The following is a 25,990-nucleotide window of genomic DNA, read 5'->3' as shown; positions in this document are numbered from 1 at the left end:
AACGGAATTATGTCCATTGCCGCTACCATTAATCCAATTACCTCCATACACTGAGCCACTGATGGCTGAGGAATGGACTGAAGTGCTCGGCAAGTATTTCGAATCTTTGATTTTCTGACCTCTGTTAGAAATATTTTCATGTCTACCGAGTCTATCAGAGTTCCCAAGAAAGGAAACCTTGTCTGTGGAACTAGTGAACTATTTTCTATGTTCACCTTCCAACCGTGTGCTCTCAGGAAAGACAGGACTATGTCTGTGTGAGCTTTTGTTAGATGATAATTTGGCGCCTGGATTAAAATGTCGTCCAGATAAGGCACCACTGCTATGCCTCACGGTCTGAGAACCGCCAGAAGGGACCCTAGAACCTTTGGGAAGATTCTGGGTGCTGTGGCCAACCCGAAGGGAAGAGCCACGAACTGATAATGTTTGTCCAGGAAGGCAAACCTTAGAAACTGATGATGATCCTTGGGCATAGGAATATGAAGATATGCATCCTTCAAGTCCACGGTAGTCATATATTGACCCTCCTGGATCATTGGTAAAATTGTTCATATAGTCTCCATCTTGAATGATGGAACTCTGAAAAATTTGTTTAGACACTTGAGATTGAAAATGGGTCTGAATGTTCCCTCTTTTTTGGGAACCACGAAAAGATTTGAATAAAACCCCTGCCCCTGTTCCAGTTTTGGAACAGGACAGATTACTTCCATGGTAAGAAAGGTCTTTTACACAGTGTAAGAACGCTTCTCTTTTTATCTGGTCTACAGATAATCGTGAAAGATGAAATCTCCCTCTTGGGAGAAAATCCTTGAATTCCAGTTGATACCCGTGGGTCACTATTTCCAATGCATAAGGATCCTAAACATCTCTTGCCCAAGCCTGAGCAAAGAAAGTCTGCCCCCGACTAAATCCGGTCCCGGATCGGGGGCTGCCCCTTCATGCTGTATTTGTAGCAGCAGCGGGCTTCTTGGATTGTTTACCTTTATTCCAAGCCTGGTTGGGTCTCCAGACTGACTTAGATTGAGCAAAATTCCCTTCCTGCTTTGTGGAGGAAGAGGAAACAGAGGGTCCTCCTTTAAAGTTTCGAAAGGAACGAAAATTATTTTGTTTACCCCTCATCTTAACAGATTTATCCTGAGGTAGGGCATGGCCTTTACCTCCAGTAATGTCAGAAATGATTTCCTTTAATTCAGGCCTGAATAGGGTCTTACCTTTAAAAGGAATAGCTAAAAGTTTAGATTTTGATGAAACATCAGCAGACCAAGACGTGAGCCATAACGCTCTACGCGCTAAAATGGCAAATCCTGCATTTTTTGCCGCTAATTTAGCAATTTGAAAAGCGGCATCTGTAATAAAAGAATTAGCTAGCTTGAGAGCCTTAATTCTATCCAAAATGTCATCTTATGGAGTCTTAACCTTCAGAGACTCTTCTAGAGCATCAAACCAAAAAGCTGCTGCAGTAGTAACTGGAACAATGCAAGCCGTAGGTTGTAAAACAAAACCCTGATGAATAAACAATTTCTTTAGAAGACCCTCTAACTTTTTATCCATAGGGTCTTTGAAAGCACAACTGTCCTCAATATGTATAGTTGTACGCTTAGCCAGGGTAGAGATAGCTCCCTCCACCTTAGGGACTGTTTGCCAAGAGTCCCGAATGGTGTCTGATATGGGAAACATTTTCTTAAAATTAGGAGGGGGAGAGAACGGTATGCCTGGTCTATCCCATTGCTTTTTTTTTTCAATTTCAGAAATTCTTTTAGGAACCGGAAAAACATCAGTGTAAGTAGGCACCTCTAAATATTTGTCCATCTTACACAATTTCTCTGGTGGTATCACAATAGGGTCACAATCATCCAGAGTTGCTAAAACCTCCAGAAGTAACAGGCGGAGGTGTTCAAGCTTAAATTTAAAGGACATAACGTCCGAATCTGTCTGAGGTAACACATTTCCTGAGTCTGAAAGTTCTCCCTCAGACAGCAATTCCCTGACCCCCAACTCAGAACATCAGAGGATTCAGTATTCACATTAATACCTGACCTACTGCATTTACCCTGTAACACTGGTAATTTAGATAATACCTCAGTAAGGGTAGTTGACATAACTGCAGCCATCTCATTATCAGAATTAGACGCACTAGAGGTACTTGGCGTCGCTTGTGTGGGCGTTAAAGGTTGTGACACTTGGGGAGAATTAGATGGCATATCCTGATTCTCTTCAGACTGAGAATCATCCTTAGGCACACTTTCTTGACCTAAAATATGCTTTTTACAATGTAGGGCCCTTTCAGTACAAGAGGTACACAATGTAAGCAGGGGTTCCACAATGGCTTCTAAACACATAGAACAATGAGATTCCTCAATGTCAGACATGTTGAACAGACTAGTAATAACCACAATAGTCGTTAAACACTTAATTTATTGCTTTAAACAAAATTTTGAAAAAACGTGTACTAATTTGCTCTAAAAATTAACTATAGCTAATTAATTGCTCCAAAAATGATTGCACCCCAAGAGTAAGGGGAGAAATTAACCTCTTAAGTCACAGATATTGTTAAATTTGACAAAAATACCCCCTGCACCTCGCCACAGCTCTGATATGGCGCCTACCTGCCCCCAGGGTACTTCAAAATGACTCACCAACAATCCGGATAATAGAACCCCTGTCTAGGATCAACCGGAGCTAATGCTTGCTGCTTCACAGCCAGAGGAAAGTGCGCATCTTAGAGCACAAAATTAGGCCCCGCCCATCATGTTCCGATGCTCAAGTAGGCCTGAAACAACCGCATGGAGAAGCGGTTTCAAGAAAAAAAAAACAAGTGGAACTTTTTAACCCCAATAACACACCAACATTTGTCAAACCGTTTAAACAATTCCTGCCTCTCCCAGTGTCTCTTAGAAAGCTTAAGCCCTTATAATGATTGCTCAATATTTGTCAACTGAAAATTTAAGCAGAGGTCTCCCAGTAACACCCCTTTGTTTAACAGGTCTACTGCTTACCCCTTCCCTTGTAGGGAAATAAATGCCAGCCAGTCCTGATATATTAAGTCTCCTCAGAAAAAAAGGGCTGCACATACCTCAATGCAGCTTGTAGCATGAAACCGTTCTCCACACTAAAGATGTCTCTTGTATTACCTTCAGAAGCTCTGTGGGAACCAACATGGATCTTAGTTACAACTGCTAAGATCATTAACCTCAGGGCAGAAATCTTCTCCATATCCCCCTGAGGAAAATAGTACTCACCGGTACCATTTAAAAATAAAAAAACTTCTTGATTGAAGAAACTAACACTAACACCTCACTTTACCTCTTCCTAGTATAACACAGACAAAGAGAATGACTGGGGTGGAGGGGAAGGGAGGAGCTATATATACAGCTCTGCTGTGGTGCTCTTTGCCACTTCATGTTAGCAGGAGGATAATATCCCACAAGTAAGGATGAAATCCGTGGACTCGTAGTATCTTGTAGAAGAAATGATCATTAAATAGATTTATGTTAAATGATGCCATACATTTGTGCTTTGGATAGCAGAAAATGTTATATTATTAGAAGGCATTACACTGCCCTCACCCGGCTGGCAACATTTTCTATGGAAAACACTTAACGGGTTAAACACACAGTAAAAATACTGCTTTGGACTCACAGAGCATTGCTGGTCCCAAACTGAAAACCTCTTTGATCCAATTATCAGAGTCCAAGTTCTCCTCTTTTTACTGTGAAGGCCCTTTAATATCTATCATCGTTAGAACATTTGTTATTGAGCTGCAGAAGTGAAGAGAAGCATTTCAGTATTAAGGTAGGTGCACCAGAGATTGCAGAGGGCACTGCGAATGCTGAGGATGTTACCCGAGCTTCCCTGAGGCAGCAAAACAGACTGTAATACTGCAGCAATATGGTAGAGCTGCACAAACACAATCGCTTCTTCTCTTAAAGGGACATTGTACACTAGATTTTTCTTTGCATAAATGTTTTATAGATGATCCATTTATATAGATCATTTAGGGGTATTTTTGTAACAATGTATAGTTTTGCTTATTTTTAAATAACATTGTGCTGATTTTCAGACTCCTAACCAAGCCCCAATGTTTTAGATGTATACTGATGTAATATGTGTTTTTGTATGCAGGGGAGGGGGGAGTGTCAGCTCTGTTTTCTCAGCCCCTTTCACTGGGTGTCCAAGCCTAACCTCATCAATAGTGCTAAATTGGGAGCTTCTAAGTAAGTTTTTAAAATGTTTTATACTGGATTTTTAGATCAGTATCTGTGCATATTCTTCTTTATAGTAGTGTCTATTACATGCAGGTATATGAAAATTGATGTATACTGTCCCTTTAACTACAATATTGCTCGTCCAGGTAAAAACTAGCCTTAGTTATTATACAATAAACAAGCAAACTGCTTATTGAAATATGTACCATAAGTTCAATATTCACAATAAAATACTATAAAGAGAAAAAGTTTGCACTGTTAAGACATAAAGTGCAGGTGTATGGAGTAAGTACACTGGCACATATAAAATCTTCCCCATAAATAATAAGAAATATACATCCTGGAACTGCTGAGGCTGTAGCAGTACCGAACCAATGATATTGGGTACAGCCCAACTGTTTTTTTAAAAAGATGTTCCTAATTCTGTAACCCCTATTTTATTTTACAAAGTTTAACTTTTTTGTATTGTCGGCACTTGAACTAGCCTTTCAGCAGAACACGTGTGGAGAATACAATAAAGGAAATAAAAAAAGGTATAGCATTTGCATGTGGCTACTGAAGCTTTTTGAAACACAAGATAGATAAAAAAAACAAATAAAAAAAAGAACCTACATTGATATAAAATGTATTTAATTACAATGTGCAATATTTTAAGAATATATTTAATCTTCTAAACAGAAGAATACTGTATTTACAGAAAAACCCAAACATCAGGAAATAAACATAAACATTACACAGCATACAAACCTTTTCTTCTGTACAGTGTATACAGATACGTATACGGATATATATATATATATATATATATATATATATGCAAATGTCATATAGTAAATGTAAACATTACACAGCATACAAACCTTTTCTTCTGTACAGTGTATACAGATACGGATATATATATATATATGCAAATGTCATATAGTAAATGTAAACATTACATATCGTTCACACTTTTTCTTCTGTACAGTGTATATAGATATAAATGCAAATGTCAGGCAATATACATGAAACAATACAGAATTTACATTTTTATTCTTATTTTATGTATATACTGTATATATATATATATATATATATATATATATATAGATAGATACACACAAACACACACATGTGAAGGTACACATAACAGAAACATTAAAGAGATATGAAATCCCCCCCCCCCCCAAAAAAATGTATGACTCAGGCAGAGCATATCGTTTTTAAAAAGTTTCCAATTTAATTCAATTATCAAATTTGCTTTGTTCCCATGATATCCTGTGTTGAAGAGATACCTAGGCAGGAATCTGGAACACTACATGGCAGGAAATTCATATCCCTTTAATGCACATTTATATTAATGCATGTACAAACTGAAGATTGTTTGAATCATAGTTATGGAATAATTTAATAAAATAAATAAATATACATAAAGTATATACAAAAATTTATATAGAAAAAAGATAAAAGTTGCTTTCAAATATTTTTTGTTAAAAAAAGAATAAAAATGTATATGTAAATATATACACAGGTTACAATTGTAAAAGCAATTTTTACACTCAATATATTCATTCTGGAGTCTGGATATATATTGGCACAGCCAGCATGGTACAGGGAGTATCTGCCCTGTGCTGCAGGTCTGCCAGTGTAACCGTGGTGGTGGGCATGTTGTCTTCCCTGGGAGTTCCGATCAGGTTCTCATTAGAGGTTGCGGTACTTTCAACCACAATAGAAAGAACTGCTTCTGTCTGCTGAAACGTTTGTTTTCTAGAATCCTCTGTGACATTCAAAGGTTCTTCATTGTTCTTTAACTGATCCAAGTTCTCCTCCTGTGATCCAGTTTCCCCTTCTCTCTTCCCTTGCCCTCTTTTTCTCTGCAACTTCCTGCCCTGTAAAATGCACAAAAATACTTTTTTTAATTTATAATAATACTGTTATTTCTAGCATTACGGTCCAATACCATTCTGTAGTGTGCTCATATTAGGAGTATATTTGTTTCTGCTTTTAACAGAAAGTGGCAATCAACATACAAATGCTTACCACTGAGAAAAATACAAAGCAGTACAAAGGTAGGCGGGAAAAAAGGGCAAGTGTTTTTCAGACCTTTGCGTGACAGAATAAAAAAGGGGGGGCAATTGCCTCAATTTCCCAAGAGTTTGAAACTGCCTTTGTAGAATTGGAACTCTTTTAGATTACATGTTTTGACACACAGTGTAGTATCCAAGTTAAAACAGTCTTGGCTGGAGAAAAAAAACCTTACAATGTCCATGTGGAATAACAACCAACCCATTTGTTTTCCTCTAATCCTTTGTACTCTAAAAATAAGCATATACAAATATTCAGTCTATATAATGCTTAAATGACCACATAAATACAGTAAATTTCAGTTATGTCTATTTCCAACCCTCCTGTATCATGTGACAGCCACCAGCCAATCACACATGAATATACTTATATTCTATTCTGTGAATTCTTGCACATGCTCAGTAGGAGCTGGTGACTCACAGGGGGGTAGTTATCAACGTGTCTACTTTTCCTCCCTTCGCCGGCCCAATACGCCCGCCTAAGCTCGCCTCACATCGCCGCCACGGACCTGCAAAAATTCGCCTGAGTTAACAAAAAAGCTGTCAAAAAGCCACGCACCAAGTACGGGGCGATGAGCAGCGGACTGTGATAGTTATCACTCATCCGATCTCGCTGCTCTTCGGCTTTTTTAAAACCTTTCTTACTAGCCTGTCACTAAGCACTCACACTAACTACACTGTTCTACCCCCTATACCGGCGCCCCCGGAGCCCCCCGCAACTCAATAAAGTTACTAACCCCTAAACCGCCGCTCCTAGACCACGCCGCAACTCTTATAAATGTATTAACCCCTAAACCGCCGCTCCCGGACACCGCCGCAACCTACATTATACCTAGTAAACCCTATCTTGCCCCCCCTATACCGTCGCCCTCTATAATAGTTATTAACCCCTATCCTGCTGATCCTGCACCTCGCCGCAACTAAATAAATAGTTTAACCCCTAAACCGCCGCTCCCTGACCCCGTCGCAACCTATATTACATTTATTAACCCCTATCCTGCCCCCCCTACACCGTCGCCACCTATAATAAATTTATTAAGCCCTATCCTGCCCCCCACTACACCGCCGCCACTGTAATAAAATTATTAACCCCTAAACCCCTAACACTAACCCTAACACCCCCTAACTTAAATATTAATTAAGTAAATCTAAATAATATTTCTATTATGAACTAAATTAATCCTATTTAAAACTAAATACTTACCTTTAAAATAAACCCTAATATAGCTACAATATAAATAATAATTATATTGTAGCTATGTTAGGATTTATTTTTATTTTACAGGTAACTTTCAATTTATTTTAACTAGGTACAATAGCTATTAAATAGTTATTAACTATTTAATAGCTTACCTAGCTAAAATAAAGAGAAATTAACCTGTAAAATAAAAACTAACCTAAGTTACAATTACACCTAACACTACACTATACTTAAATAAATTATTCCTATTTAAAAATAAATACTTACCTGTAAAATAAACCCTAAGATAGCTACAATATAATTAATAATTACATTGTAGCTATTTTAGGATTTATATTTATTTTACAGGTAACTTGGTATTTATTTTAGCTAGTTAGAATAGTTATTAAATAGTTATTAACTATTTAATAACTACCTAGCTAAAAGAAATACAAAATTACCTTAAAATAAATCCTAAGTTACAAACTAAACCTAACTAAATTACAAATTAAACCTAACACTACACTATCATTACATTAATTACATAAATTACCTACAAATAACTACAATTAAATACAATTAAATAAACTAACTAAAGTACAAAAAATAAAAAAAGCTAAGTTACAAAAAATAAAAAAAATAAGTTACAAACATTTAAAAAATATTACAACAATTTTAAGCTACTTACACCTAATCTAAGCCCCCTAATAAAATAACAAAGCCCCCCAAAATAAAAAAAATGCCCTACCCTATTCTAAATTAAAAAAGTTCAAAGCTCTTTTACCTTACCAGCCCTTAAAAGGGCCTTTCGTGGGGCATGCCCCAAAAAATTCAGCTCTTTTGCCTGTAAAAGAAAAATACAACCCCCCCCCCCAACATTAAAACCCACCACCCACATACCCCTAATCTAACCCAAACCCCCCTTAAAAAAACCTAACACTACCCCCCTGAAGATCATCCTACCTTTAGTCGTCTTCACTCAGACAAGCCACCGATGGAACTGAAGAGGAGATCCGGAGCGGCAGAAGTCATCATCCAAGGGGCGCTGAAGAAATCTTCCATCCGATGAAGTGATCCTCCAAGCGGCGCTGAAGAAGTCTTCCATCCGATGAAGTGATCCTCCAAGCGGCGCTGAAGAAGTCTTCGATCCGGGCGATGTCATCTTCCAAGCGGGGTCTTCAATCTTCTTCTTCAGGATCCATCTTCATTCCGCCGACGCGGAACATCCTTCTTTCCCGACGGGCTACCGACGAATGAAGGCTCCTTTAAGGGACGTCATCCAAGATGGCGTCCCTTCAATTCCGATTGGCTGATAGGATTCTATCAGCCAATCGGAATTAAGGTAAGAAAAATCTGATTGGCTGATTGAATTAGCCAATCAGATTGAGCTTGCATTCTATTGGCTGATCGGAACAGCCAATAGAATGCAAGCTGAATCTGATTGGCTGATTGGATCAGCCAATCGGATTGAACTTCAATCTGATTGGCTGATTCAATAAGCCAATCAGATTTTTCCTACCTTAATTCCGATTGGCTGATAGAATCCTATTAGCCAATCGGAATTGAAGGGACGCCATCTTGGATGACGTTCCTTAAAGTAGCCTTCATTCGTCGGTAGTCCGTCGGGAAAGAAGGATGTTCCGCGTCGGCGGAATGAAGATGGATCCTGAAGAAGAAGATTGAAGACCCCGCTTGGAAGATGACATCGCCCGGATCGAAGACTTCTTCAGCGCCGCTTGGAGGATCACTTCATCGGATGGAAGACTTCTTCAGCGCCACTTGGAGGATCACTTCATCGGATGGAAGATTTCTTCAGCGCCCCTTGGATGATGACTTCTGCCGCTCCGGATCTCCTCTTCAGTTCCATCGGTGGCTCGGCTGAGTGAAGACGACTAAAGGTAGGATGATCTTCAGGGGGGTAGTGTTAGGTTTTTTTAAGGGGGGTTTGGGTTAGATTAGGGGTATGTGGGTGGTGGGTTTTAATGTTGGGGGGGGGTTGTATTTTTCTTTTACAGGCAAAAGAGATTAATTTTTTGGGGCATGCCCCATGAAAGGCCCTTTTAAGGGCTGGTAAGGTAAAAGAGCTTTGAACTTTTTTAATTTAGAATAGGGTAGGGCATTTTTTTATTTTGGGGGGCTTTGTTATTTTATTAGGGGGCTTAGATTAGGTTTAATTAGCTTAAAATTGTTGTAATATTTTTTAAATGTTTGTAACTTATTTTTTTTATTTTTTGTAACTTAGCTTTTTTAATTTTTTAATTGTAACTTAGGTTAGGATTTATTTTACAGGTAATTTTGTATTTCTTTTAGCTAGGTAGTTATTAAATAGTTAATAACTATTTAATAACTATTCTAACTAGCTAAAATAAATACAAAGTTACCTGTAAAATAAATATAAATCCTAAGATAGCTACAATGTAATTATTAATTATATTGTAGCTATCTTAGGGTTTATTTTACAGGTAAGTATTTAGTTTTAAATAGGAATAATTTATTAAAGTGTTAGGTGTAATTGTAACTTAGGTTAGTTTTTATTTTACAGGTTAATTTCTCTTTATTTTAGCTAGGTAAGCTATTAAATAGTTAATAACTATTTAATAGCTATTGTACCTAGTTAAAATAAATTGAAATTTGCCTGTAAAATAAAAATAAATCCTAACATAGCTACAATATAATTATTATTTATATTGTAGCTATATTAGGGTTTATTTTAAAGGTATTTAGTTTTAAATAGGATTACTTTAGTTCATAATAGAAATATTATTTAGATTTATTTAATTAATATTTAAGTTAGGGGGTGTTAGGGTTAGTTTTAGACTTAGGTTTAGGGGTTAATAATTTTATTACAGTGGCGGCGGTGTAGTGGGGGGCAGGATAGGGGTTAATAAATTTATTATAGTGGCAACGGTGTAGGGGGGGCAGGATAGGGGTTAATAAATTTAATATAGGTTGCGGCGGGGTCCGGGAGCGGCGGTTTAGGGGTTAATACATATATTATAGTTGTGGCGGGGTCAGGGAGCGGCGGTTTAGGGGTTAATACATATATTATAGTTGTGGCGGGGTCAGGGAGCGGCGGTTTAGGGGTTAATACATATATTATAGTTGCGGCGGGGTCAGGGAGCGGCGGTTTAGGGGTTAACATGTTTATTATAGCTTGCGGTGGGCTCCGGGAGCGGCGGTTTAGGGGGTAAACACTTTATTTAGTTGCAGCCGTGTAGGGGGGACAGATTAGAGGTGTTTAGGCTCGGGGTACATGTTAGGGTGTTAGGTGCAGACAGCTCCCATAGGAATCAATGGGATGTCGGGCAGCAGCGAACATGAACTTTCGCTATGGTCAGACTCCCATTGATTTCTATGGGATCCGCCGCCACCAGGGCGGTAGATTGAAAACCAGGTACGCTGGGCCGTAAAAGTGCCGAGCGTACCTGCTAGTTTTTTGATAACTAGCAAAAGTAGTCAGATTGTGCCGTACTTGTGTGCGGAACATCTGGAGTGACATAATCAATCTGTGTCGGACTGAGTCCGGCGGATCGAAGCTTACGTCACAAAATTCTACTTTTGCCGGTATCTAGCCTTTGATAACGAAGGTGAATCAGCCTCGCCACAAATACGCTGCGGAATTCCAGCGTATTTGAGGTTGACGGCTTGATAACTACCCCCCAAAATGTGCAAATATAAAAAGACTGCACATTTTCTTAATAGAAGTAAATTGGAAAGTTGTTTAAAATTGCATCTTCTATCTGAATTATGAATGTTTCATTTTCACGTGAGTGTCCCTTTTAACCATTCATTAACTTCTTATCTAAAGAGTAACACAGTATGATTATATCCTTTGAAACATTAAAGACACCAGCCTATCTGGAACTGTATACAACAACACTTTGTCCCAGTGGAATACTAAATATCGTTCTACTGAAAATCCTTGCAGTTCTGGAGCTCTTCTTGCTTACATGATAACTACAAAGAATATAATTTAAAGATCGAAAACTCTAAATAAATGTCACGTAAAGGCTCAAAAGGTGTTTCTATTAGATCACAGATAGATCACAAGAAAGTGTCACAGATCTCTTTGAAGGATGGATATTATCAAGCTCTGTTGAGTGGTGTATGGTATAATGTGCTCAGACGCATAGGCACTTATTAATGGTATACCCCGGCCAAAAAAGAGCCTGGAGAGCAGAAGCTATATACTGTAGTACTTTTTTTTTAATAAATGTAACTGATGACAGGTGCAACAGACTAAATTGACAAGAATCACAGAATAAGCAGCAAACGGGGACGGCAGGTACTGGCAGAGCCACTAGAGATAATAGAGATGAGTGCTGCTGAAACTGGCAGAAACAAGTACAGCAGGGATTGGTCAAGTCAGGTGCTGAACTGGTTGAGACATATGGTGCTGGAACAGGCAAAGACAACTAGTGCTGCAGGAGCAGCCAGAGACAGATGCCTTTGGAAATGACAGAGGCAGGTATATCAGAAACAAGGCAGAATGGTAACTCTGGAACTCACTAGACTTGTATCTCTGAACATATCAGACTTGTTTATATGTAACACAGCAAGGGAGTAACTCTGGAACACAGCAGACTGGAATCACAGACACACGGCAGACAGGCAACTATGGATTAAAAAAGTGGTCTGAAATCTCTGGAACACGGCAGACAAGAGTCTTTAGGACTGGACTGTGACAATGGATGGACTTCCGGACTTCAGAAACGATGACTAGATTTTCTGGCCAACTGTTTATGGGGGTTAATAGGTTTAGTTTAGTGTTGGCGATGTGGGGGGCCGGCAGTTTAGGGGTTAATAGGTTTTTATAGTAGTAGCGATGTGGGGGGCCAGCGGTTTAGGGGTTAATAGGTTTTTATAGTAGTAGCGATGTGGGGGGCCAGCGGTTTAGGGGTTAATAGGTTTATTTAGTGTTGGCAATGTGGGGGTCGGCAGTTTAGAGGTTAATAACTATATTTTATTAGTAGCAATGTAGGGGGCCGGCGGTTTAAGAGTTAATAACTTTAATTAGTGTTAGCAATGTCGGGGGGCAGCAGATTTAGGGGTATTTAGACTAGGAGTTTATGTTGGGGTGTTAGATATATATATATATAACGTTATTTTCCTAATAGACATCAATGGGGTTGCGTTACAGCAATCGCAGGTGTTTAGTTTTTTTCTAACACTTTCTCTCATTGATATCTATGAGGGAAAACGTGCACAAGCACGTCAAGTCAGGCCTTGGCTTTTGTGCGGTATGGAGTATATCGCACAACAAAAGAAGGTTTTTCAGTAACTTGTAATGGCAGCGCTATGTAGAGTGCGATACCGCTCATTTTGTTTGCGTCATTTATGCTCCGGGTTTAGTGCAGAGCTTGCAATCTTGGTGATTGTTTGCTATAACACACTTGTTTAACAATCAATCAACACCGGCCTTCATTATAGGAGAAAGAAAAAAGAAGCTTGGTCTTAAATGGTAAAATGGAACTTCCTGTTTTATGTCTTTTTTTCATGGTCCTACAAAAGCACATTCCTGAGCTCTAACAGGTTATCTCTTGACATGACAACCAGTTAATCTGGGTATTCACATCACTTAGTAAATCCTTTACCCCTGAACGGCATGTGTCATTTCCAGCCTTGTTAGCAAAATGTTTCTCTGTAGGCATAAGCTCTGATGATAAATCACCTGAAAGAGAAAGAAGCTGATCTTCTGTAATCAAAGCTTTGCTGAAGAGACATGCATTTACTTCCTATTCTTTTAGAAACATGGGGGTATTATTCTCACCAAAACAGCATTGTAATAGACAGAACTAAGAATAGATGGGGTTTGTAACTGTACTCATCTTTAAAGGGACAGTATACACCAATTTTAATTTAACTGAATGTAATAGACACTACAGTACTATAAAAAATAATATGCACAGATACTAAAAATCCAGTATAAAACCATTTAAAAACTTACTTAGAAGCTCCTAGTTTAGCTCTGTTGTAAAGGTTACTGGAACACCCACTGCAAGTGGTTATATAGCAAAAAGAGAAGACACTCCTCCCCTCCCCCTTCCGCTGCATATGAAAAGACTCTCTACACAAACAGGAACAAGCTGGAGTAGGTATACATCAGTATACTTCTAAAACTTTGGGACTTGGTTAGGAGTCTAAAAATCAGCACAGTGTTATTTAAAAATAAGCAAAACTATACATTTAAAAAAAAAAAAAAACTATATACGCTATATAAATGGTTCAGCTACAAAACATTTAAAAAGATTTACAAAGAAAAATCTAGGGTATAATGTCCCTTTAAGGTGGTAAAATGGGGGGGGGGGTGGTGGTATTCTGCCACTTCCTTTATAGGAAAGGGATCTGTCACTCGTATTTTTCTAGGTGAGCAAAGGTGATAAATCCACATTACAATATTTTGACTGTAATTAATAAAAAAGGTAAAAAGTTTGTGGGAGGTCTAAGGGCCTGATGATCTAAACATCTCCGCTTTGATGAGATGATCTAATATGTCTTGTCAGTACCGCAAGGTCCCTCAAAGCCTTTTAAAAACTTTTTTTTTTCTTGAGAGTTGTTTATCTCTCCAGGCAGAGTTCTATAAGTGACGCACAGACACCTCCATTGCAAAATAACGCTAAACCCCCATCCAAAGATTTGGTGAGATCTCTTCATGCTGGCGAGTTCTTGATCATCAGGCCCTAAGTTTAATGTCTCTTTTTTTCACTTCCGCTGCTATTACGAGTCTTGCAGGTTTAGGGGCACCACACACTTTTTTGGCCTTACCGCAAAACGACTTACGTAAAGTCATAGCGACGGTATTACGAGTCTGTCCTGGGAGGCCAAAAAGCGAGCGGTACACCCTCTACCTCCAAGATTCCTAACTTCTAAAGTCAGTAGTTATGAGTTTTACACTGCAACGCCATAGCATAAAACTCATAACTAAAGGGCTAAAAAGTACACTAACACCCATAAACTACCTATCAACCCCTAAATCGAGGCCCTCCCACATCGCAAACACTAATTTTTAACCCCTAATCTGCCGCTCCTTACATCACCGCCACTATAATATACATATTCACCCCTAAACCGCCACACTCCCGCCTCGCAAACACTAGTTAAATATTATTAACCCCTAATCTGCCGCCCCTAACATCGCCGCCACCTACATCATACTTATTAAGTCCTAATCTGCCGCCCCTAACATCGCCGCAACCTACATTATATTTATTAACCCCTAATCTGCTGCCCCCAACATCGCCGACACCTACCTACATTTATTAACCCCTAATCTGCTGTCCCCAACGTCGCCACCACTATATTAAATGTATTAACCCCTAAATCTAAGTCTAACCCTAACACCCCTTAACTTAAATATAATTTAAATAAATCTAAATAAAATTACTATCATTAACTCAATTATTCCTATTTAAAACTAAATACTTACCTATAAAATAAACCCTAAGCTAGCTACAATATAACTAATAGTTACATTGTAGCTAGGTTAGGGTTTATTTTTATTTTACAGGCAAGTTTGTATTTATTTTAACTAGGTAGAATAGTTATTAAATAGTTATTAACTATTTAATAACTACCTAGCTAAAATAAATACAAATTGACCTGTAAAATAAAACCTAACCTACACTACAATTAAATAAATTAACTAAATTAAATACAATTAAATAAATTAAATTAAATTAGCTAAATCACAAAAAAACACTAAATTACAGAAAATAAAAAAACAAATTACATATCTTTAAACTAATTACACCTAATCTAATAGCTCTATCAAAATAAAAAAAGCCCCCCCCCCCAAAATAAAAAAAACCCCTAGCCTAAACTAAACTAAACTATCAATAGCCCTTAAAAGGGCCTTTTGCAGGGCATTGCCCCAAAGTAATCAGCTCTTTTACCTGTAAAAAAAACCATAATTTATGCTTACCTGATAAATTCCTTTCTCCTGTAGTGTAGTCAGTCCACGGGTCATCCATTACTTATGGGATTATATCTCCTCCCTAACAGGAAGTGCAAGAGGATCACCCAAGCAGAGCTGCTATATAGCTCCTCCCCTCTACGTCATGCCCAGTCATTCGACCGAAACCAAACGAGAAAGGAGAAACTATAGGGTGCAGTGGTGACTGGAGTTTAATTTAAAATTTAGACCTGCCGTAAAAACAGGGCGGGCCGTGGACTGACTACACTACAGGAGAAAGGAATTTATCAGGTAAGCATAAATTATGTTTTCTCCTGTTAAGTGTAGTCAGTCCACGGGTCATCCATTACTTATGGGATACCAATACCAGAGCTAAAAGTACACGGATGACGGGAGGGACAGGCAGGACCTTTACACGGAAGGAACCACTGCCTGAAGAACCTTTCTCCCAAAAACAGCCTCCGAAGAAGCAAAAGTGTCAAATTTGTAAAATTTTGAAAAGGTGTGAAGTGAAGACCAAGTTGCAGCCTTGCAAATCTGTTCAACAGAGGCCTCATTTTTAAAGGCCCAAGTGGAAGCCACAGCTCTGGTAGAATGAGCTGTAATTCTTTCAGGAGGCTGCTGTCCAGCAGTCTCATAGGCTAAACGTATTATGCTACGAAGCCAGAAGGAGAGAGAGGTAGCCGAAGCCTTTTGACCTCTCCTCTGTCCAGAATAAACGACAAACAGGGAAGAAGTTTGTCGAAAATCTTTAGTTGCCTGTAAATAGAATTTCAGGGCACGGACGACGTCCAGATTGTGCAGAAGTCGTTCCTTCTTTGAGGAAGGATTAGGGCACAATGAAGGAACAACAATCTCTTGATTGATATTCTTGTTAGTGACTACCTTAGGTAAGAACCCAGGTTTAGTACGCAGAACTACCTTGTCTGAATGAAAAATCAGATGAGAATCACAATGTAAGGCTGATAACTCAGAGACTCTTCGAGCCGAGGAAATAGCCATTAGGAACAGAACTTTCCAAGATAACAGCTTGATATCAATGGAATGAAGGGGTTCAAACGGAACACCCTGTAAAACGTTAAGAACTAAGTTTAAGCTCCATGGCGGAGCAACAGTTTTAAACACAGGCTTAATCCTGGCCAAAGCCTGACAAAAAGCCTGAACGTCTGGAACTTCTGACAGACGCTTGTGTAAAAGAATGGACAGAGCTGAGATCTGTCCCTTTACGAACTAGCAGATAAACCCTTTTCTAAGCCTTCTTGTAGAAAAGACAATATCCTAGGAATCCTAACCTTACTCCATGAGTAACTCTTGGATTCGCACCAATGTAAGTATTTACGCCATATTTTATGGTAAATTTTCCTGGTAACAGGTTTCCTAGCCTGTATTAAGGTATCAATCACTGACTCCGAGAATCCACGCTTTGATAGAATCAAGCGTTCAATCTCCATGCAGTCAGTCTCAGAGAAATTAGATTTGGATGTTTGAAAGGACCCTGAACCAGAAGATCCTGTCTCAGAGGCAGAGACCATGGTGGACAGGACGACATGTCCACTAGATCTGCATACCAGGTCCTGCGTGGCCACGCAGGCGCTATTAGAATCACTGATGCTCTCTCCTGTTTGATCCTGGCAATCAGTCGAGGAAGTATCGGGAAGGGTGGAAACACATAAGCCATGTTGAAGACCCAAGGTGCTGTCAGAGCATCTATCAGAACCGCTCCCGGGTCCCTGGACCTTGATCCGTAACAAGGAAGCTTGGCGTTCTGGCGAGACGCCATGAGATCCAGATCTGGTTTGCCCCAACGCCGAAGCAGTTGTGCAAATACCTCCGGGTGAAGTTCCCACTCCCCCGGATGAAAAGTCTGGCGACTTAGGAAATCCGCCTCCCAGTTCTCCACGCCTGGGATGTGGATCGCTGACAGGTGGCAAGAGTGAGACTCTGCCCAGCGAATTATCTTTGAGACTTCCATCATCGCTAGGGAACTCCTTGTCCCTCCCTGATGGTTGATGTAGGCCACAGTCGTGATGTTGTCCGACTGGAACCTGATGAACCTCAGAGTTGCTAGCTGAGGCCAAGCCAGAAGAGCATTGAGAATTGCTCTTAATTCCAGAATGTTTATTGGAAGGAGACTCTCCTCCTGAGTCCATGATCCCTGAGCCTTCAGGGAATTCCAGACAGCGCCCCAACCTAGTAGGCTGGCGTCTGTTGTTACAATTGTCCAATCTGGCCTGCTGAAGGGCATCCCCCTGGACAGATGTGGCCGAGAAAGCCACCATAGAAGAGAATCTCTGGTCTCTTGATCCAGATTCAGCATAGGGGACAAATCTGAGTAATTCCCATTCCACTGACTTAGCATGCACAATTGTAGTGGTCCGAGATGCAGGCGTGCAAAAGGTACTATGTCCATTGCCGCTACCATTAAGCCGATTACCTCCATGCATTGAGCCACTGACGGGTGTTGAATGGAATGAAGGACACGGCAAGCATTTAGAAGTTTTGTTAACCTGTCTTCTGTCAGGTAAATTTTCATTTCTACAGAATCTATAAGAGTCCCCAAGAAGGGAACTCTTGTGAGTGGCAATAGAGAACTCTTTTCTACGTTCACCTTCCACCCATGCGACCTTAGAAATGCCAGAACCAACTCTGTATGAGACTTGGCAGTCTGGAAACTTGACGCTTGTATCAGAATGTCGTCTAGGTACGGAGCTACCGAAATTCCTCGCGGTCTTAGTACCGCCAGAAGAGAGCCCAGAACCTTTGTAAAGATTCTTGGAGCCGTGGCTAACCCGAAGGGAAGAGCTACAAACTGGTAATGCCTGTTTAGGAAGGCAAACCTTAGGTACCGATAATGATCCTTGTGAATCGGTATGTGAAGGTAGGCATCCTTTAAATCCACTGTGGTCATGTATTGACCCCTTTGGATCATAGGTAAGATTGTCCGAATAGTTTCCATTTTGAACGATGGAACTCTTAGGAATTTGTTTAGGATCTTTAAGTCCAAAATTGGTCTGAAGGTTCCCTCTTTTTTGGGAACCACAAACAGATTTGAGTAAAACCCTTGTCCGTGTTCCGACCGCGGAACTGGATGGATCACTCCCATTAGTAAAAGGTCTTGTACACAGCGTAGAAACGCTTCTCTCTTTATCTGGTTTGCTGACAACCTTGAAAGATGAAATCTCCCTTTTGGAGGAGAAGCTTTGAAGTCCAGAAGATATCCCTGAGATATGATCTCTAACGCCCAGGGATCCTGGACATCTCTTGCCCAAGCCTGGGCGAAGAGAGAAAGTCTGCCCCCCACTAGATCCGTTTCCGGATCGGGGGCCCTCACTTCATGCTGTCTTAGGGGCAGCAGCAGGTTTTCTGGCCTGCTTGCCCTTGTTCCAGGACTGGTTAGGTTTCCAGCCCTGTCTGTAGCGAGCAACAGTTCCTTCCTGTTTTGGAGCTGAGGAAGTTGATGCTGCTCCTGCCTTGAAGTTACGAAAGGCACGAAAATTAGACTGTCTAGCCCTTGGTTTGGCTCTGTCTTGAGGCAGGGCATGGCCCTTACCTCCAGTAATGTCAGCGATAATTTCTTTCAAATCGGGCCCGAATAATGTCTGCCCTTTGAAAGGTATGTTAAGCAATTTAGATTTAGAAGTCACATCGGCTGACCAGGATTTAAGCCACAGCGCTCTGCGCGCTTGAATGGCGAATCCGGAATTCTTAGCCGTAAGTTTAGTTAAGTGTACTACGGCATCGGAAATAAATGAATTAGCTAGCTTAAGGACTCTAAGCTTGTCTGTAATCTCATCCAATGTAACTGAGTTAATGGTCTCTTCCAGAGACTTAAACCAGAATGCCGCCGCAGCCGTGACAGGCGCAATGCATGCAAGGGGTTGTAATATAAAACCTTGTTGAACAAACATTTTCTTAAGGTAACCCTCTAACTTTTTATCCATTGGATCTGAAAAAGCACAGCTATCCTCCACCGGGATAGTGGTGCGCTTAGCCAGAGTAGAAACTGCTCCCTCCACCTTAGGGACCGTCTGCCATAAGTCCCGAGTGGTGGCGTCTATTGGAAACATGTTTCTAAATATAGGAGGGGGAGCAAAGGGCACACCAGGTCTATCCCACTCCTTGTTAATAATTTCTGTAAGCCTTTTAGGAATAGGAAAAACGTCAGTACACGTCGGTACCGCAAAATATTTATCCAGCCTACACATTTTCTCTGGAATTGCAACCGTGTTACAATCATTCAGAGCCGCTAATACCTCCCCTAGCAATACACCGAGGTTCTCAAGCTTAAATTTAAAATTTGAAATGTCTGAGTCCAGTTTACTTGGATCAGATCCGTCACCCACAGAATGAAGCTCTCCGTCCTCATGTTCTGCAAATTGTGAAGCAGTATCAGACATGGCTCTAATATTATCAGCGCACTCTGTTCTCACCCCAGAGTGGTCGCATTTACCCCTAAATTCTGGCAATTTAGATAATACTTCAGTCATAACATTAGCCATGTCTTGCAAAGTGATTTGTATGGGCCGCCCTGATGTACTTGGCGCCACAATATCACGCACCTCCTGAGGGGGAGACGAAGGTACTGACACGTGAGGAGAGTTAGTCTTCCCCCTCGTTGTCTGGTGAAATTTTCTTTACATGTACACTTTTATTTAAAGTAGCATCAATGCAATTAGTACACAAATTTCTATTGGGCTCCACATTGGCCTTTAAACATATTGCACAAAGAGTTTCCTCTGTGTCAGACACGTTTAACAAACTAGCAATGAAACTAGCAAGCTTGGAAAATACTTTTGAAATAAATTTACAAGCAATATAAAAAACGTTACTGTGCCTTTAAGAAGCACAAATAAACTGTCACAGTTGAAATCACAATGAACTAAATTTGTTATAGCAACCAAATTTTCACAGTAAATGCATTAAGTTAGCAAAGGATTGCACCCACCAGCAAATGGATGATTAACCCCTTAATACCCAAAAAACGGATAACAGAATATAAACGTTTTATCACAGTCAAAAGCACAGTCTCACAGGTCTGCTGTGAGTGATTACCTCCCTCAAAACTAGTTTTGGAGACCCCTGGGCTCTGTAGAGACGTCCTGGATCATGGAGGAAGGAATAGGAAGACAGTGACTGAATTCTTACTGCGCAATAAAGCGCCAAAATAGGCCCCTCCCACTCATATTATAACAGTGGGGAAGCTCAGTAAACTGAATTTATTCATAAATAAACGACAGCCATGTGGAAAAATAATGCCCAAAAATTTTTATCACCAAGTACCTCAGAGAAAAACGATTAACATGCCAGTAAACGTTTTTAAAAAATAAAATTATGAAATGATACTAATAAGCCTGCTGCTAGTCGCTTTCACTGCAGTGGGGGCTCAAATATAAGTTAAATGTATACAGTATTTTCTTAGTGAAATTCCATTCCCCAGAAATACCTTCAGTGTTAACATACATACATATCAGCCTGATACCAGTCGCTACTACTGCATTTAAGGCTGCACTTACATTATATGGGTATTAGCAGTATTTTCTCAGTCAATTACATTCCTTAGAAAATAATATACTGCAACATACCTCCTTGCAGGTGAACCCTGCCCGCTGTCCCCTGTTCTGAAGTTACCTCACTCCTCAGAATGGCCGAGAACAGCAAATGGATCTTAGTTACGACCGCTAAGATCATACACAAAACTCAGGTAGATTCTTCTTCTAATGCTGCCTGAGAAAAAAACAACACACTCCGGTGCTGTTTAAAATAACAAACTTTTGATTGAAGATATAAAAACTAATTTTAATAACCACAGTCCTCTCACACGTCCTATCTATTAGTTAGGTGCAAGAGAATGACTGGGTATGACGTAGAGGGGAGGAGCTATATAGCAGCTCTGCTTGGGTGATCCTCTTGCACTTCCTGTTAGGGAGGAGATATAATCCCATAAGTAATGGACGACCCGTGGACTGACTACACTTAACAGGAGAAATACAAACAACTCTCCAACAGTAAAACCCACCACCCACACAACCAACCCCCCAAATAAAAAGCTAGCTAAAAAAACCTAAGCTCCCCATTGCCCTGAAACGGGCATTTGGATGGACATTGCCCTTAAAAGGGCATTTAGCTCTGTTGCAGGCCCAAAGCCCTAACCCAAAAAATAAACCCTAACCTCCGAAGATTCACTTACCGGGAGAAGTCTTCATCCAAGCGGCAAGATGTCCTCAATGAAGCCGGCAGAAGTGGTCCTCTAGACGGGCAGAAGTGGTCCTCCAGACTGCATCTTCTATCTTCATCCTTCCAACGCGGAGCGGCTCCATTTTCAAGACAGATCGGAAGGATGAAGATAGAAGATGCCGACTGGATGAAGACTTCTGCCCGTCTGGAGGACCACTTCGCCCGGCTTGGATGAAGACTTCTCCCGGCTTCGTTGAGGACTTCGGCCCGGCTTGGATGAAGACTTCTCCCGATTGTCGATCTTCAGGGGGTTAGTGTTAGTTTTATTTTAAGGGTGTATTGGGTGGTGATTTATTTTTAAGTTAGGGTTTGGGCTAGCAAAAGAGCTAACTGCCCTTTAAGGGCAATGCCCATGCAAATGCCCTTTTCAGGGCAATGGGGAGCTTAGGTTTTTTAAGATAGTATTTTATTTGGGGGGTTGGTTGTGTGGGTGGTGGGTTTTACTGTTGGGGGGGTTGTTTGTATTTTTTTACAGGTAAAAGAGCTGATTACTTTGGGGCAATGCCCCGCAAAAGGCCCTTTTAAGAGCTATTGGTAGTTTAATTTAGGCTAGGGTTTTTTTATTTTGGGGGGGGCTTTTTTATTTTGATAGGGCTATTAGATTAGGTGTAATTAGTTTAAATATCTTGTAATGTGTTTATTATTTTCTGTAATTTAGTGTTTGTTTTTTATTTAGATAATTTAATTTAGTTTATTTAATTGTATTTAACGTAGGTAATTTATTTAATTGTAGTGTAGTGTTAGGTGTTATTGTAACTTAGGTTAGGTTTTATTTAACAGGTAAATTTGTATTTATTTTAGCTAGGTAGTTATTAAATAGTTAATAACTATTTAGTACTAGTTAAAATAAATACAAACTTGCCTGTAAAATAAAAATAAACCCTAAGCTAGCTACAATGTAACTATTAGTTATATTGTAGCTAGCTTAGGGTTTATTTTATAGGTAAGTATTTAGTTTTAAATAGGAATAATTTAGTTAATTATAGTAATTTTATTTAGATGTATTTAAACTATATTTAAGTTAGGGGGTGTTAGGGTTAGAGTTAGGGGTTAATAACTAATATAGTGGCGGCGGCAGATTAGGGGTTAATAAGTGTAGGTAGGTTGCGGCGACATTGGGGGTGGCAGATTAGGGGTTAATAAATATGATGTAGGTGGTGGCGATGTTGGGGACAACAGATTAGGGGTTAATAAGTATAATGTAGGTGGCGGCGGTGTCCGGAGTGGCAGATTAGGGGTTAATAAGAATAATGTTGGTGTCGGCGATGTCGGGGCAGAAGATTAGGGGTTAATAAGTGTAAGATTAGGGGTGTTTAGACTCGGGGTTCATGTTAGGGTGTAAGGTGTAAACATAAAATGTGTTTCCCCAAAGGGATCAATGGGGCTGCGTTACTGAGTATTACGCTGCTTTCTGGCAGGTGTTAGACTTTTTCTCAGCCGGCAGTGAGAAAAAACTGCTCGTTATCACCGCATAGCTCCTAACGCAAAACTCATAATCTCGCCGTTTGATTTTTAAATTATTGCATGAAGCATGTTTGCAAAAAGAATGAAAGTCATAAGGTCTCCCCACATTTTACGTAAAAAGTAAATTTATGTTTACCTGATAAATTAATTTCTTTTACGATATGACGAGTCCACGGATTTCATCCTTTACTTGTGGGATATTAACCTCCTGCTAACAGGAAGTGGCAAAGAGCACCACAGCAGAGCTGTATATATAGCCCCTCCCTTCCCCTCCACCTCCAGTCATTCAGCCGAAGGTTATAGGAAGAGAAAAAGAAAGGCTAAAAAGGTGCAGAGGTGACTGAAGTTTACAAAAAATATAAAGAAAGAACTGTCTTAAAAGAACAGGGTGGGCCGTGGACTCGTCATATCGTAAAAGAAATTAATTTATCAGGTAAGCATAAATTTACTTTTCTTTTACAAAGATATGACGAGTCCACGGATTTCATCCTTACTTGTGGGAAACCAATACCAAAGCAATAGGACACGGATAAAAGGGAGGGACAAGACAGGAACCTAAACAGAAGGCACCACTGCTTGAAGAACCTTTCTCCCAAAAATAGCCTCAGAAGAAGCAAAAGTATCAAATATGTAAAATTTGGAAAAAGTGTGAAGGGACAACCAAGTCGCAGCCTATCTGTTCAACAGATGCATCGTTTTTAAAAGCCCATGTGGAAGCCACAGCCCTAGTAGAATGAGCCGTAATTCTTTCAGGAGGCTGCTGTCCAGCAGTCTCATATGCCAGGCGGATGATACTTCTCAGTCAAAAAGAAAGAGAGGTAGCTGTAGCTTTTTGACCCCTACGCTTTCCAGAATAAACAATGAATAATGAAGATGATTGACGAAAATCCATAGTTGCCTGTAAGTAAAACTTTAAGGCACGGACCACATCCAAATTATGCAACATACGCTCCTTCTTAGAAGAAGAGTTAGGCCACAAGGAAGGAACAACAATATCCTGAATAATATTCTTATTTGAAACAACCTTAGGAAGGAATCCAGGATTGATACATAACAACACCTTATCAGAATGAAAAATGAGATAAGGGGAATCACACTGTAGCGCTGAAAGCTCAGAAACTCTTTGAGCAGAAGAAATAGCAACTAAAAACAGAACTTTCCAAGATAACAATTTGATATCCATGGAATGCACGGGTTCAAACAGAACCCCTTGAAGAACTCTAAGAACTAAATTCAAACTCCAGGGAGGAGTAATGGGTCTAAATACAGGCTTAATTCTAGATAGAGCCTGACAAAAAGACTGAACATCTGGCACATTTGCCAAACATTTGTGAAACAGAATTGACAAAGCTGAAATTTGTCCCTTTAAGGATCTCGCTGACAACCCTTTCTAAAATCCTTGGAGAAAAGACAGAATCCTAGGAATCCTAACTTTACTCCTTGAGTAACCCTTGGATTCACACCAATAAAGATATATACGCCATATCTTATGATAAATTTTTCTAGTGACAGGCTTTCTAGCCTGTATCAAAGTATTGATGACCGAATCAGAGAATCCTCGATTCGATAAAATCAAGCGTTCAATCTCCACACAGTCAGCTGCAGAGAAATTAGATTTGGATGTTGGAAAGGACCTTGAATGAGAAGGTCCTGTCTCAATAGACGTTTCCACGGTGGCAGAGAGGACATATCCACTAGATTCGCATTCCAAGTCCTGCGTGGCCACTGAAGCTCTCTCCTGTCTGATTCGAGCAATCATGCGTGGAAGGAGAAGAAACGGTGGAAACACATAAGCTAGGCTGAACAACCAAGGCACTGCCAAGGCATGTATTAGTTCGGCCTGTGGATCCCTTGACCGGGATCCGTGTCTTAGAAGCTTGGCATTCTGTCGAGATGCCATCAAATCCAATTCCGGTCTGCCCCATCTGAGAATCAATGAGGCAAATACCTCAGGGTGAAGTTCCCACTCCCCCGGATGAAAAGTCTGTCGACTTAGAAAATCCGCTTCCCAGTTCTCTACCCCTGGGATATAGATTGCTGACAAATGATAAGAGTGGGCCTCCGCCCAACGGATTATCTTGGATACTTCTATCATCGCTAAGGAACTCCTTGTTCCCACTGATGATTGATATATGCCACAGTCCTGATGTTGTCCGACTGGAATCTGATGAATTTGGCCGAAGCTAACTGAGGCCACGCCTGAAGCGCATTGAATATTGCTCTCAGTTCCAGAAAATTGATTGGAAATTGAGACTCCACTTGAGTCCAAACACCCTGAGCCTTCAGGGAGTTCCAAACTGCACCCCAGCCCAGAAGGCTGGCATCCGTTGTCACTATTATCCACGAGGGTCTGCGGAAACAAGTCCCTTGGGACAGATGATCCGGTGACAACCACCAAAGAAGAGAGTTTCTGGTCTCTTGATCCAGATTTATCTGAGGAGATAAATCCGCATAATCCCCATTCCACTATCCAAGCATGCACAGTTGCAGTGGTCTGAGATGAAAGCGAGCAAACGGAACGATGTCCATTGCCGCTACCATTAATCAAATTACCTCCATACACTGAGCCACTGATGGCCGAGGAATGGACTGAAGTGCTCGGCAAGTATTTAGAATCTTTGATTTTCTGACCTCCGTCAAAAATATTTTCATGGCTACCGAGTCTATCAGAGTTCCCAAGAAAGGAACCCTTGTCTGTGGGACAAGTGAACTCTTCTCTATGTTCACCTTCCAGCCATGAGTTCTCAGACAAGACAACACTGTGTCCGTGTGAGATTTTATCAGATGATATGTTGACGCCTGGATCAGAATATCGTCCAGATAAGGCGCCACCGCTATGCCTCGCGGTCTGAGAACCGCCAAAAGAGACCCTAGAACCTTTGTGAAGATTCTGGGTGCTGTGGCCAAACCGAAGGGAAGAGCCACAAACTGA

The 25,990-nt window shown here is 40.3% G+C and overlaps 1 protein-coding gene across 1 annotated transcript in view; it reads right to left on the bottom strand.

Annotated features, from left to right (window-relative positions):
• Nucleotides 1-5,020: 5,020 nt before the first annotated feature.
• Nucleotides 5,021-25,990, bottom strand: part of ZNF341 (zinc finger protein 341) — a 186,818-nt gene continuing 165,848 nt past the window's right edge. The window contains exon 16 of the mRNA XM_053716200.1: nucleotides 5,021-6,073. Within this exon, the coding sequence (XP_053572175.1) occupies nucleotides 5,753-6,073 (321 nt within the window). The 3' untranslated portion in view covers nucleotides 5,021-5,752. The remainder of the gene's footprint in view (nucleotides 6,074-25,990) is intronic.

The sequence above is a fragment of the Bombina bombina genome, chromosome 1, assembly GCF_027579735.1.
Source record: "Bombina bombina isolate aBomBom1 chromosome 1, aBomBom1.pri, whole genome shotgun sequence".
In the NCBI taxonomy this organism is placed as follows: domain Eukaryota; kingdom Metazoa; phylum Chordata; class Amphibia; order Anura; family Bombinatoridae; genus Bombina; species Bombina bombina.
This window is presented reverse-complemented; position numbering and strand designations above follow the sequence as displayed.